Source organism: Ostrea edulis, chromosome 3 (assembly GCF_947568905.1).
Source record: "Ostrea edulis chromosome 3, xbOstEdul1.1, whole genome shotgun sequence".
Taxonomy (NCBI): Eukaryota; Metazoa; Mollusca; class Bivalvia; order Ostreida; family Ostreidae; genus Ostrea; species Ostrea edulis.
Window position 1 is genome coordinate 18,360,653 of NC_079166.1, and position 15,953 is coordinate 18,376,605.

Here is a 15,953-nt window from a genome sequence, read left to right on the forward strand (position 1 = left end):
CATGACTTCTATAAGCAATACAAAATAGGGAGTTGGGCAAACACGGGCCCCTGGGAACACCAGAGGTAGGATAAGGTGTCTAGGAGGAGTAAGCATCCCCTATCCGCCGGTCACAACCACCGTGAGCCCTATATCTTGATCAGGTAGTTTGTAACGTTCTAATAATAATGTGTCATTGTGAATTAGGGTTCAATTGGTTAGGCACACTCAACTTTTTGGAATTGATGTAAAACGAGTTTCCGTTTTTTTGTATTGGACATGTGCAATGCGTTTATTTACAGCATTAACGTTGGTCATTAGAAAATGATAGTCGGAGATGCTCTTAATTTTGTATCGCAGAGAGACTGTTGTCTTCCATCTTCATTAAGTTCTCCCTGCAGCTGGTTTATTGGAATGATATCCCGGTGGGTGAGAACTGACGTTTGTATAATTGTCCTGAATAATTATTGATAGCATGTGATATTAAACGGTATGTGAGTACAGTAAAGGAGTGCATATTATGATGGTAATGTGTGTATGTAAATGTTCTATTGCTAAGACTTTCGTGAGTGTAGAGAGGACTCAAAGACTATGTATCATAGTATTGCATTTATCCATGTTTGCAGATCTTTCAAATGTTGTAGTGGTTAGAAATGGGATAGCAATCGTGAAAAAATCTTTCGTATGTATATAGATGAAAGGCGAAGATAACGAAGAGTGATCAATCTCCTAATTCCTATAAGCAATATAAAATAGATAATCGGGCAAACACTGACCCCTGGATACACCAGAGATATCAAAAACACATTATCAGTACATGAATGAAGATATTTTGAATGTAATTTTATACAGAACACCAAAACGTATGATAGTTAAAATCCCCAAACATATCAATGCATACTACAATTGTGTAGGACGTGTTCGAGGTAAAACGTGAAAAGTTTCTTTTCCCCTGAAATTGTAGCCTGTGAGATTGAGTATTTCGGGATGGATTGTACACAGCAATGTCCCTTCCCCATCTCTGGAAATGAATGGCAGCTAACCTGCAACTGTTCTAAAATTAGTGTAATCAAGCAAAGGATGCCCAACAAGTGGCAAGAAAGTGTGATTATATAGATGCAAGGTGAAGATAACGAACAGTGATCAATCTCATAACTCCTACAAGCAATACAAAATAGATAGTTGAGCAAACACGGACCCCTGGACACAACAGAGGTGGGATCAGGTGCCTAGGAGGAGTAAGCATCCCCTGTTGACCGGTCACACCCGCCGTGACCCCATATCCTGATCATGTAAACGGAGCCATCCGCAGTCAAATAAGTGTGCAGATATGACGAACTTAGAGACAACCTGGAATATTGCCTAATGATTATCGTGAAAAGAATTGTTTGTTTACGGTTCAGGTTATATATTTATTTGACTTTTATGAAGTTCATATAATTTTTTCTCTATCATACATGTACTAATATATACTTACATATCTGTAAATAAACGTGCTTCATAGTTTACGAATTAAAAATAAACATTCATTTAAAAGTAAATAGAAATAAGGATACAATGACGTGTTAAAATACTTCTGGAAAATATTATGAAGAAGGTGGTAACAACACCTGCTCCAGGATGACCCATAACATTTCCGTATCACTGAGACATGGTACTGATGTCCAACGAAGACTTCCTTCGTGAGTGACTTCACCTGTTCTATCTACGACTCCAGATATTCAGAAAAGTATAAAAGCAAACAATAATACAACACCTCGTAAATTAACACTGTGTTCATGCGGCGAGAGCAATACGTAATATATTGATGCGGATTAAATTATTTTGCTTTGTTCGATATAAAAAAAAGACAATTTGCTCAAGAAATATTAATAAGTCGCAAAATCGTTCTTTGTTATGTATCTTGTAAACAATTTTGCTTAGATGTGTTGCTACGAAATAGAAATATGACATTGAATGGTACCGTATAAGTTTTACATTATGACCACTTGGTCGAGGACTCTGCTGGTGGATTGTTAGTCCCCGAGGGTCTCTACAGCCCGGTAGCTAAGTACTTCGTTACTAGCTTGAAAATACGGATGTATATTTAATTGCTGTTATAAAATTTAGAAATTCATTTCAAAATTAAGAATTATCTCCCTCGTGCATAGCTTTTATCCTTAGACGAATTTGACTCCACTTTTTTGGCACGCTGTTTTTGGCTATACTAGCTCTAACATTTCATTGCTATTTCGGATTTCAAACATTTCGGTTGAGCATCACTGAAGAGACATTATTTGTCGAAATGCGCATCTGGTGCATCAAAATTGGTACCGTATAAGTTTTACATTGAAGATCGGTCGATACAACTATATAATATTAAGAGGAAGTGGGTGACGTTTTTTGGTTGGTAAAATATTCTTCTCACATTAATGATAAGGTTAAAATAACAAAGGGGCATATGATTCATGACATTCTGACTCGCGTTGGTTGTTACGGGTTATTGTGGGACCCTTACCGCTCCTTAGACACTTAACTCCACCTCTGGTGTTTGCAAGGGCCGTTGCTTATTGAGCACTAAATTTTGCATTTATAATAGGATTTATGAGATTCAAAACTATTCGTTATCCTCATATTATCCTCCGATCTGAAAGGAAATAATTTATGAATATTTTTTTAAATATTTGGTACCATGGATTTCCTGATATAATATGTATCAGAGTGAGTTAGGGAAGTATGAAGGCACAACAAATTGATGGATAATAAGTTTCTGTTTCCTTGTTTCATACATGATACAATCGATTACATTAGAACATAGCATTGATAATTAAGAACTGATAGCCGAGAATGGTCATGAGTTGTAGCAGAGGAAGTCTGTTTGTATCTATGTTGGTCACGTTTTTCCTGCTGCTCGTCAGTGGGAATGATTTGCCATGTGGTGGGTATGAACTGACATAATCGCATAATGATTTTGAATTATTCTATAATACAAAAACAATTGTGGGTAAAGTAAAGGAGTGCATATGATGAAAAGGATTTTCACTTCCGTAATATATTATTTCATGTAAATGTGTTATTGCTAAGACATTTTGTAGAGCAGAGAGGACTCCTCGACCATATATCAAAGCATTACATCTAGTCTATCTATGCTTGCAGATTTTCCAAATGTTGTAGTGGTTACAAATGGGATGGGAATATTGAACAATGTCTTGGTGTGTACATGGATATTTTAGAAGATACTATTAGTACATATATTATGATAAATTTATTGTTGATGTCATACAAAAAAATCAAATACCGGTAACATGTTCAAAAGTGTCAATGCATTCCATAATCTTTGTCGGAGATGTTTGAGGTAAATAGTTCACATTTCCCTTTTCTTAACTTGTAGTCTGTGCTCTTGGATATCTTGGGATATATTGCCCAGAGCAATGTCCCTTCCCCTCCTTTGGGAAGGACTGCCAGTTATCCTGTAGCTGTTCTAAACATCTGTGTAACCATGCAAAAGGATGTCAAAAAAGTAGTAAAACATTTAATTATAGTATTGTATATCATTAAAACATGAACTTAGAGACAACCTGGAATGATGCTCATTATCTCGAAAACAGTCAATTCTTTAACTTTCAGATTGTTCACCAGGCTATTTTGGTGACTTTTGTGACGTGAAATGCCGGTATCCAAGTTTTGGTACGGAATGTCAGGATAAATGTTTGTGTGAACAGGAGAAGTGTGATCCAGTCAATGGATGCCAAGGTTTACCGTTTTATTATTGCAAATATTTTGTATGATAGTGTGCTTAACAAGGCAATATACTTTACAACATACAAAATGAAAACAAATATTCCTTTAAAAGTCAATATACATAAAGTATACAATTCTATGATGCAATTTTGGAAGGTATTACCAGGGAAGTTGTAACAACACCTGCTCCAACGTCCAGGATGACCCTTAATATTTCTGTATCACTAAGACCTAATGCTGATGTTGACAGACGTTTTTCTTCACGAGACACTTCATCCGTTCTATCTACCACTCCAGACATGCAAAAAGGTAACGGAAAGAGAATGCCCCATTCACACATATTGGCATAGATTTTACTTCAGATCAGAATAGTATTCAATCTAAATTACAGCAAGGGAAATTTACACCGTGCTTACCCAGAGATGCTGTATGACATGTTATGCCGTTCTGCACACACTGATTTTGACAATGGATTAATCCGTTTACCTGATCAAGATGTAGGACTCACGGAGGGTATGACCAGTCGACAGGGGATGGTTACTCCTCTTGGGCACTCAAAACAATCTTACTTGAATTTGTCGCTCTAAAATAGAAGAAACAAATAGATGACAATACAGCCTTTTAATGTTTAGAAGATATAGGCTACATTTAAGTTGGTTTGTAAATCATTAACCTCACAGTAATAAGCTTTTATCTATAGCGGGACATTGGTGCCGCTCTGTTAAAATGCAAGCACTGACGTCTTTGTTTGTCATTGTTTTGTTTCTGTTTCCAATGTTCAATTATCTGTGCAAAATTAAAGTCCTAAAGAATTTTGAAGTCTGCAATGTTTAAATAATTTACAGAAGAAAGATAGGAAAAATGTCCTGGTCAGACTTTTCATTGACTGAGATTGTAGAGATTAGAAAATATGAGAAGTATATTTACACCCACATATCTTTGAATCAAATGAAGTATTAGATGTTTTCAATATCAGATAATTTAATGCAATTCCCAAAATCATAAAATTGATTATTATTTTTTGGGTCCACCAATGAAAACCCACAGTTGTAATAACTTTAGACCAGGTATCGAACTCTGCCTGTAAGCAAAGATAAACAACCAGGTATCGTTTTGTAAGCTCCAGTATTCAGGTTAGATGTTTGAAGATAGTCCCCGTGTACGTTTGAAGTAGGTTTTGTAACATAGTGTCTATAAAAGGTAGTATACTGCAAGTTGCTGTTTTCATAGACTTAAAATGGCTTACTACACAACAAAATTGTAGTTTTAAAATCAACACAGAACATGAGTTTTAATATCATTCTTATTAAGGCCACGTGACACTTTTAGATGATTATACATTGAAAAAAATATACGAGGTCTCTTAAAACACAATGCACACTTTAATCATGCAGCAGCTGAATTATATACAGGCAAGTAATATCAGGTGTGTCAACCCCTTCCACTTTTTCAAGAAAGAGTGTTTTCTTGAATATTTATACGGGAATAGTGCCCTTCCCCTTTTTTGACGAAAAGGAATTATATAATAAAAACTGCAATTAAAACTTAACATGGATAAGGGAGAATTACTGATACCCCTTATGTAGGAAATTCGTAGTCGATTCTTCTTATTCTGTCTTTTTCTTAGTTCGTCTGTCAACATTTTTGAAGGCCTACTCCCCATCTGAAATAACAATACAACATGTCCAATATATGCTGTCAGTATCCACACGTGTTTTAAAATGTGACATTACTCGTTACTCTGATTTCGTACCTACATCTTTGTATCCATCTCTTACATAGCATCTACTAGGAATCTACATAAACTGCAAGGCAGGGTTTTCCCAGTGTTGTGTGTGTAGCCGATTGAAAAACAACACACCAAATTACATATTAACGCTGAGTCGTTGTTACGACTGTGTATGTTCCAAACGTTGTTGTACCCGGAAGAGGTAAAAGAGAAAGTGAATCAAACAAGACTTACATACCTTATTCCCATTTCCTTATAGCAGTTATAAGATTATCACTGTTCGTTATCTTCCCCCTTTTTCAGAATTCTACAGCCTTAAAAATACAATATTCACTTCATCCCTCGATCTCGATGAATATAGTGCATTTTAAATAGCCAAATCCCTGAACTGACATTAAAATCTCAGTAGTTGTATAGTGCGTGTATGTATTAGCTATAGTTTATTCCTACAAATATCGATGTGTCAAAGTTAAGCTACATTTTAATACACTTGGCGTTTATAGAAACGGTTTGATGAATTAGATTTGAATTTATCTTGCACTGTACTCTGTATAAACAATTTACAAATCTTATCTGAGTTGTCATAAAATCTCATACGCAATAAAGTCGTTGTGTAAAGGAATTTTGAATAGGAGACATATTTAGTTTGAAATAATGTTCCTGAAAGGGATGGAATTTATACTCTCTAACGTTAACCAACTTTCAATCATGCGTCAGAAAAAAATCACCAGGGGCACCCTTGTTGTGTTCACTTACAAATATAAATAAAAGAAGAGTTACGACCGGCGATACGAGAATAAATATAGCCGCAAATCATATCACTAAGTCTCAAAATTAATTCTTCTTAGTTTAAACGATACACACAAAAGGACAGACATATTTGGGGTATTCCCGCAGCTATTAATTAGTCTTTATAGAATGAAAATTGAAAATAACAAATAGTGATCATTCTTACAAATTCTATAAAAATATAATATTAAAAGTAGGGCAAAGACGGACCCCTGGAAAACAAGAGGAGGGTTCAGGTGCTAAGCAGGAATAAGCATTCCCTGTTGATCGGTCACACCCGCCTTCAGTCCTTTAACCCAATATTGTAAACGTAGTAATCTGTAGTTAAAATGGGTATGTAAAGAACGGCATAACAATTGGTATGAAACTTGTCTTACAAACCTAACAACTGGGGTGGTATTTTGAAATTACATCACTATAACTAGCATGGAACTTGCAAGAAACTCCTGTAACATCAACTTGTTTACTAGTAGCTTGCTTTCATTTAAAAAATCATCATACGCAGAACATGCTCTGGTATATCAACTTAATTCTGAAACATAATGTTGATATACAGGTGATCATGGAATATTGCTACATAAATATGAAACTTGACGCTAGAGAAGGTTCAGTAAAATGTTCAGTAAAAGATCCAATATGAAGCAGGTGTGGAAGACTCTGTGGTATATTTCATTTCGAGTTCAGATGTATATGTCGAATCAACATATGAATTAAATAAATATTGTGAATAAAAAACGTAGATAAATCTAAATATTGAGATGGGAGCCCCACCAAGAGTTATTTCGTCTTATGGTAGAAGGTTTTAGATAAAATATGTCATTCATGATTGTAAATACAGTAACAAAGTTCGTGGCAATGGAAAGTCCAACAGACTTTCGGAAGACTAAATGACCAAAGACCAATATGAATTTACATAAAACAATGTCAAGAGATTTACATTCGCTCCAGGGCACTTTAAATTTTCTGCTTTTATTCCCAGATTAAACGAATATTTCGTTCTCGTATCTCCATATTTCCCTTCACAAGAAAAATTAAAACCATTATTGAATATAACACAATACACCTCGTATCTACAGGTTTGCATTATAATCATGACGACATACATGTTTTAGAAATGTCAATGCAAAGTGACGCTGCATCAATGTGGAACAATTTCAACGAGAATGAAAGAGGTATGATTATCAGCATTACGATGCTAGGACTATTGTTTCTTATCTTAACAGCCATGTACATCTGGGCATCTCATCGACTTCGTGTAGACACAAATAATCGAAGGAAAGCAAAAGAAGATTTGGATAACTCTGCAGTATGAAAAACGAGTAATTTGTTATAAAGTGCACTGTATCGGGACATGGTGTGTAATGACTGTATTTGTATTTACCTATGCTTTGTATTTGAAGACTTTTCATGCTTTATTTATGTATAATTCAATATATAAATTGTAGCTTGCTGGTTGTCTTTCAGTTTATGCAAACATCGCCTAATCTTTTAACTCAAATTACCTTTATTTTCGCTCTATGATAATTTCTATGTAGATAGCTTTTGAAAGCAGTGTTACTTTTCGAGTTGACCTAAGACGTTTTGGGTCATTTTAGATATGTAGCATTTAATAAAAGAAATAAGATAATTTTAACTATCAAGCAATCGGAAGTTGTCGCAAATGACGTTATAAATTACGGGACATAACTCATGTCACTACACAATTATCGATCGTTCAGATGAAAGTTTGATAGCGCCATGTAAATCATGCCATATGAATTTCGTAAAAATTTCCATGGAAAATAATCCATACGGTAACGACAAATATTTTGTGCATAAGACTCAAGTTGTAGGAAAATAGCTGAACTTTACTTTTAAAAGTGGATGTCATATCAGGCGCGTTAACACGCTCGGCCATTTAAAAAAAACCTCTGATTTAGACGGCGGATGAATTCGGTGATTTCCTTAAAAACGCGTGACGTAACAAAAAAACAACAACATAGCAGCTCCCATGTATGTTTGTTGCCATGAGAAAAAGAGCAAAATAATTAATGTTATGTCATGTATACTAAAAAGGCGGAGTTTTTGATTTAAGGGATAACATTCAAAATTTATTCCATTATGGTATTAACTTTAGGCGCGGATCTAGAATTGTTACAAATTGGGGGGGGGGATTGAAGAGGAAATGCAGGGGCGGATCCAGAAATTCCTGTCACGGGGGGGCGCCACTTTATGAGGTAGGGGGTTGGGGGCTGCCTTGGGGCCCCCAGTGGCTTAAGGGCGAAGTTCTAGCGGGGATCCAGGGGCGAAGCCCTCGGAAGCTCCTGGATTTTACAGATTTTATAGGGCTTAAAATAAGTCTCATATTTATGTCATTTTTACTATATTGTATCATTCCTAATAAGGTGAAATTAGTAAAATGACGCAAATTATTGATTATGACGTCACGGGATATGTAAGATAAATGATAAATGATATATGAAAGATAGAAATATCTTACAAACCTTTCTTTCATAGAATATCTGTATCTTACATACGTAGATATGAGAGAAAATTTGAATTATCATCACCCGATAGAAATGTTGACGCACAATTACATAAACAATTCCTATCGCCTAGGATTTTAATAACTCTATAGTCATTCTCTCTCTCTCTCTCTCTCTCTCTCTCTCTCTCTCTCTCTCTCAAGGGCGAAGTTCTGGTGCGGACCCCCGGAAGCTCCTGGATTTTACAGATTTTATAGGGCTTAAAATAAGTCTCCTATTTAAGTCATTTTTACTATATTCTATCATTCTTAATAAGGTGAAATTAGTAAAATGACGCAAATTTTAAGGGTTTTTGAAACAAAAATTAAGTTCTCCCATTGAAGTAATTCAAGAAATTAAAAATATTTTGTCATTCGTTTCTCCGGGAGTGGGAGACATTATTGCTTCTTTTATCGTTTAGTACAATTGTCTAAACAAGATACCACGATTTACCTTAAATCCGCCACTGAAAAGAGAGTTGTTATAACGTACATTAACATAGTTAAACGACAACTTAACAGGAATGCTATCAATTTGTATTTTTAAATTCAATTTGGATTAATGTTATTGTATAATTATCAGACGTAGATCTGTCACTCTTGATTTTAAAACGAATCCTGTTTTAAAATGCATTCCGATTTACTCATAGTAATTGATTTAGAAAAAAGTGAAATGAAATATTACAGATATAAACTATATCAAAGATAATTTAAATTATCATCACCTGATAGAAATATTGACGCACAATTGTATAAACAATTTCCATCGCCTAGGATTTTAATAACTCTATAGTCATTCTCTCTCTCTCTCTCTCTCTCTCTCTCTCTCTCTCTCTCTCTCTCTCTCCTTTTTTTTTTTATCGAATCCAAAGGGGGTGGGGTTGCAACCCTCGTAACCCCTTGCCCCCTATAGATCCGCCACTGAACTTTAATATACTAGCTTCATGACTATGTAGTATGTGAATTTTGCTTAAAATTGCTTCATAAAGTGTCTGATATTTTAAAGAAATATTTTGACTAGTACTATGAATTCTGAATCACCGATCCACAAATCGAGTAAGAGATCGGCTGAAACCCCGAAACCCCACCTTCGCAGTTAAAGCGAAACACTCTTTTAAACCAATTAATTTCTTCTGTGGAAAAGCTGAGCGTACACAAGAGACAGTCAGTATCGGAAAAGTTGGAAAGGTACAGTAGTTTGCCTAGTTCCGGATCAAATTTTCATTAACAATTGCTATCGGTACCATTCACGAAGATAATGTAGTTTTTAATCGTTTTGTGAGATCAGAAGTTACTAAAATGAAAAATAACAAGAATTATTTGAAAATCGTTATATATATCACCGGCCTTTGTATTTTCCATAACCGTGTTCATGAGTCAGTTACGAATCACACTGCCAGTTCCGAATCACGGGAATGTTTGAAACAACTGCAGGCCGATTCGAACTTTTACTGACCCATTCCGACTTTCAACCGGTCCGAAACTTTAAATCAGTACGTGTGTATGTTTATTTCGCTTAATATATACCTAGTTTTTGTAGAAATAAAAATCAAATCAAACACTACTTAATTAATCTTTACATTATTGACGTTATATATATTAAACACTATTCAAAGCTTCATATTTAGGCATTAACTTAGCCAAAGCTGAGGCATTCAAAATTCTCTTAATTATTATTTTTAAATAATTATTTTTCTCTGGGTGTGGTTATGATCTAACGTTAGATTTACCCGGGATAACAATCCTTCGGCATTTTCTTGTGGAGTTGGCGGAGTTGGAAAGAAAGAAAAAAGCCATACATGTATATTGATATGCTTAAAAATTAAATTGACTACAGTAGGCCTATAGTTTTTAAATATCAATTTCAAGATGTAAATCTAGATGCAATACATAGTATATTTACTGTTCCGATATTCTCATTTTAAAATGCATTTACGGGGGAAGGGAGGTATCCATTTTGGTAATCAGAAAAAAAATAGTTTACTGTGTTTATGAAAAAAATGTGTGCGTATTATATCTGACACTACTTCTATAAATCGAACAGTGCAATTAATGTAAACTGAGATATTGCTCAAAGTTTAAAACTAAGTTCAACAAGTCGCCTATGACAGCAGTTGACACGACTGATCCGGAATATGGACAAACAGATGCTGTCTCTTTGGTAAGGCATCTCAACCACAATAATGCATTCACTGAAGAAATATGTATTGACGCATTTGCTGAAAGATATATTAAATGCATTTATTTTTTTATGCAGAACACTTGGTTATTTTTTAGCTACAGACAACTCCCCCCCCTTGCCCCGATTTTTCCCTAAGCGTGTAAGTGACCAAGATGTCGAAGCCCTAACGTATCAAAGAAGAGTAACAAGTAATAAACCTGGGTTGGATAAAAATTACAATAGTTTTGTATACTTCAGTAATCATTTTTAACGTGATTTACCTTTCTAAGTAAAAGTCATTTCATTAATTAGATATTTTAATGATAATTACAAAGTGATTCGGAACTGGCAATAATCCAGAACTGGGCAAACGAATGTACATGTAAAGAACAGTTACAAACAGTTTTAAAAAAGCCTTATATAAATATACTTAATTTTTGCATAGCAAATTCTAGCTGGCCCTCCATATTCCTGTGCACCATATGCGCCGTAACTTCTGGCGAACAATTTAAGAAGGATTCTTTCTATCTGTTTACGAGGTTAGTTTTCGTTCGCGGAAATGGCCGAGTAGCTACGATTGCTATTTTTCTCTTAGAGCTACATAAGTGTGTATATACATATATATATATATATATATATATATATATATATATATATATGTGTGTGTGTGTGTAATGTTGTAATAATGATATATCATTATCAATGAGCGAACAATTATTTAAGCACACTTAACTTTTATAATTGATGTAAAATAAGTTTTCGGTTCCTTGCATTGGATATGTGAGAAGGAGTTTGATTACAGCATTAACGTTGGTCATCAGAAATTGATAGCCGAAGATGGTGATGATTTGGATAAGAGGGAGACTGTTGGTGTCAGAGTTCATCACGCTTTCCTTGCAGCTGGTCGGTGGGAATGATTTTCCTTGTGGTAGGTAGGAAATGAAGTTTGTATAATGGTCTTGGCTAATAATTTATATTATGTAATATTAAATTATATATGAGTAAAGGGTTGTATATACGGATGGATACTATATTTAATGATATTTAGCAATATATGTAATTAAATGTTCTATTACTAAGACATTCTTGACTGTCAATAGGACTCTATGACTATATATCATAGTATCACGTCCATTTTATCTACGTTTGCAGATCTTTCAAATGTTGCACTGGTAGTGGTTACAAATGGGATAGCAATATTTAATACGTATGTATGTTGATATTAAAACTACATTATCAGTCTATGCACGATGATATTTTGAATTTGATATGATACATAAAAAGTTCAAACCCAAAAACCTGTCAATACATGCTACAATTTTATCGGAATTGTTTGAGGTAAAAAGTAAAATCTCTTTTTTTCCTTAAAATGTAGTCTGTGATATTGCATGTTTTGGGTTACAGTGTACACAGTAATGTCCTTTCCCCTCCTATGGGAAGGGATGCAAGTTATCCTGCAACTGCTCTAACGATTAGGGTAAACATGGAAAGGGATGACCCAAAAGTTGTAAGAAAGTGTAATCATATCAATATATCGAATTTAGAGACAACCTGCTATGATGCTCACTGATTATCTCGAAAACAGTTACTTATTTACGTTTTAGATTGTAAGCCAGGTTATGTATTTGACTAGTGAAGTTAATACAAATTTTTCTCTATCATACATGAACTAATTTGAACCTACGTATTGTATGAACAGTCTCGTTTAAAGTCAGCATTTCGCAAATTATATGGTCATTATAACGATGTAATCTGCCAATATAACATATCATGGGGTAAAATGATATCTGACGTGTTTCATACCGATTGTTAGGCGGTTCTTGGTACACTAATTTTGACTACGGGTAGCTCCGTTTACCTAATCAAGATATGGGGCTCAATGTGGGTGTGACTGGTCAACAGGGGATGCTTACTCCCCTGAGGCACCTGGTTCCACTTCTGGTATATTCATGGGTCCGTGTTTGCCCAACTCTCTATTTGGTATTGCTTATAGGAGTTATGAGATTGAGTTTGCTATCTTCACCTTTTATATATGTAACAAGCTAATGGATATGACTTCCAACTTCCAAATAAAACAAACCCATTCATTTAAAAGTAAATAGAGATAAAGTATACAATGCTGTGTTAAGACATTTCTGGAAGATATTGTCATGGAAGGGGTAACAAAACCTGCTCCACAATCCAGAGTGGTCCATAACGGTTCCGTATCCATGCGACATGATGCAGATGTCAACGGAAGATTTCCTTCAAAAGACACTTCACCTGTTTTATCTATGAATCCAGATATGCAGAAAGGTAAAACAAACAAAAATACAATACGTCGTACATTAACACTGCGCAAGGGTAATACCGTCTACGATGATGCGGATTAAGTTAATCTGCCTTGTTTTATATAAAAACATTATGTTGCTCGAGAAAAGACAGTCCGTCGCAAATATTTCTTCTATTTACATGTTATAAACAATCTTGTTTAAATTTAGTGCTGTAAAATAAAGAACCAAACTGAAGATTAATTGGTCCAGCGTTTTTTAATATTTAGAAGACATTGGGTACGTTATTGGTTGGTTTATGGGATATTCACCTCACATTAATGATCAGGTGAAAGTAAGGAAGGAACATAACATTGATGACATACTGACTCATAGTCGTTGTTAAGAATAATCCGATGATGCTTACTACTCCTCAGAGGCACATGATTCTACCTCTGGTGTTTCCGAGGAACCGTTCTTATCGAGCACTAAATTTATATTGGTTTATAAGATTAAGAACTAATTGTTGTCCTCATCTTTGCATACGATCGGAAAGATCAAAATTTATAATTATCTTATCTTATATGATATTTTGGTACCATGGAAATCCTTATAGAACTACCAAGTATTTCTAACACAGAAAAGGTATCTACATTTGTGACGCACACTGTGTTTTATTGTGAAATACATTTATCTTCCCTTTATGTTATAACAGTATGTATGTGTTGATATGTTGTATATGATAGATGTAAATATGTAAATATACTGGTATACGTACTGGCCTTTTCATTTATAAATTTGAATTGGGGATGATTATAGAATAATTCTGATTCACTGATTATTCAAATTATCCAATATATATACTCTCACAATAGAAAAATTGAATTGTTCTGTTTATTCATTTCAGTTATATAAAATTATATTTCATATTTAGATTTTTTTCATTAAACGTTTAGAGAAAGAGGCGGGCTATCTCATCTGTACCCTTAACACTTGATGATTTATCCGTAAACTAGCTATTGTCCTCTTAAAACTGAACAGGCATTTAAATAGATATTTTTAATTTTGTATTGAAAATATGTGCCACGGAAGGAACAACCAACATTTAAATGTTATGCAAAATAGTTTCTGTTTCCTTGTGTCGCAAATGTGAGAAAGAAATCACAGCTTTAATAGCTGAAAATGGTGATGGTTGGCATCGCGGGGAGACTGTTGGTGTCAGTGTTCATTACATATTCACCGGAACTGGTCGGTGGGAATGGTTTGCTGTGTGATGGGTAAGAAATGATGTTTGCACAATGGTCGTCAGTAACAATTATATTATAAAACCCTAAACGATATGCGAATAAAGTAAAGGGGTGCATATGATGATGGAGACATTTTACACTATTAAACATATGTAAATGTTCTATTGCTAAGGATTCTACGACTATATATATATCATATCATCACATCTATTTTATCTATGTTTGCAGACGTTTCAATTGTTGCAGTGGTTACAAATGGGATAGAAATACTGAAAAATGTATCCGTATGTACATGAATTTGTAAATGAAAATATCAGCATCTATACTATCTAAAAGAAATTATCAATACTTATATGTTGGTATTTTGATTTTTTAGGGTAAATAAATAATATGAAAACCCAAACATATAAATAGAAACAAAAGTTTTTATTGGAATTGTTTCATTTCTTTCCCTCTGAAATTGTAGCTTGTGAGATAGGGTATTTTGGGTTAGATTGTGCACGGCAATGCGTCTTTCCCTCCTTTGGGGAGGAATGCCAGCTATCCTGCAACTGCCCTGAAGATCAGTGTAATTATGAAAAAGGATGCCCAAAAGGTGGTAAGGAAGTTTAATAATAGCATATTATAGTATATGATAGATTATAGTATATGATTAAGAATTGAACTTTGGGACATCTAGAAATCTTGCAAAATGATTATGTTGAAAAATGTTGATTGTTTACATTTCAGATTGTGGACCAGGCTATCTTGGTGACTTTTGTGACGTGAAATGTCCGTATCCAAGTTTTGGTACGGAATGTCAGGATGAATGTTTGTGTGAACAGGAGAAGTGTGATCCTGTAAGTGGATGCCAAGGTGGGAAGTTTTATGAAAACAAATTTTCTCTCTATGATACATACACTTAACAAGGAAATAGATGTACTTCACAAGTTACAGAATATATACAAATATTGATTCGGAAGTAAATAAGAACAAAGTGTATGAAATGATGTGTTACAGGAAGGTCAGAAGGTAATTTCATGGAAGTGGTAACAACACCTGCTCCAACGTCCAGGATGACCCATAATATCATCGTATCACTACGGCATGATGCTGATGTTAGCAGAGGTTTTTCTTTACGAGACACTTCATCCGTTCTATCTACCACTCTAGACATGTCTAAAGGTAAAGAAAACAAAAGCGCAATGCCTACTTCACATAAATAGATATACAACATACTTTGCTTCAGCTTAATATTCAAAACGAATTAATGGAAAGAAATTTTACACCATGTTGACAAGTACAATGCTGTCTGACGTGTTTCATACCAATTGATGGGCGGCACTTTACACACTCATTTTGACTACGGATTGCTATTTTACCTGATCAAGATATAGGGGTCACGGCGGGTGTGACCGGTCGATAGGGGATGCTTACTCCTCCTAGGTACCTGATCCCACCTCTGGTATGTCCAGAGGACCGTGTTTTCCATCTTTCAATTTTGTGTTCTTCATAAAAGTTTTGAGATTGATCAAAGTATTTCTACATCCCCACACTGAATGAAAAGAATATAACAAATCATGATCAGTGTAATAAA

General features: G+C 34.6%; 1 protein-coding gene and 1 long non-coding RNA gene across 2 annotated transcripts in view; both read left to right on the plus strand.

The window, feature by feature from the left end:
• LOC125676663 (uncharacterized) overlaps positions 1-15,953 on the plus strand; it is a 51,391-nt gene that overhangs the window by 10,004 nt on the left and 25,434 nt on the right. The window contains exons 6-10 of the mRNA XM_056160789.1: positions 2,800-2,900; positions 3,115-3,170; positions 3,350-3,478; positions 3,586-3,711; positions 3,856-4,008. Of these exons, the coding sequence (XP_056016764.1) occupies positions 2,800-2,900; positions 3,115-3,170; positions 3,350-3,478; positions 3,586-3,711; positions 3,856-4,008 (565 nt within the window). The remainder of the gene's footprint in view (positions 1-2,799; positions 2,901-3,114; positions 3,171-3,349; positions 3,479-3,585; positions 3,712-3,855; positions 4,009-15,953) is intronic.
• LOC125674667 (uncharacterized) lies at positions 14,964-15,453 on the plus strand. The gene is made up of 3 exons (XR_008801829.1): positions 14,964-14,975; positions 15,107-15,216; positions 15,377-15,453. It is a non-coding gene; the product is annotated as an uncharacterized LOC125674667 (long non-coding RNA).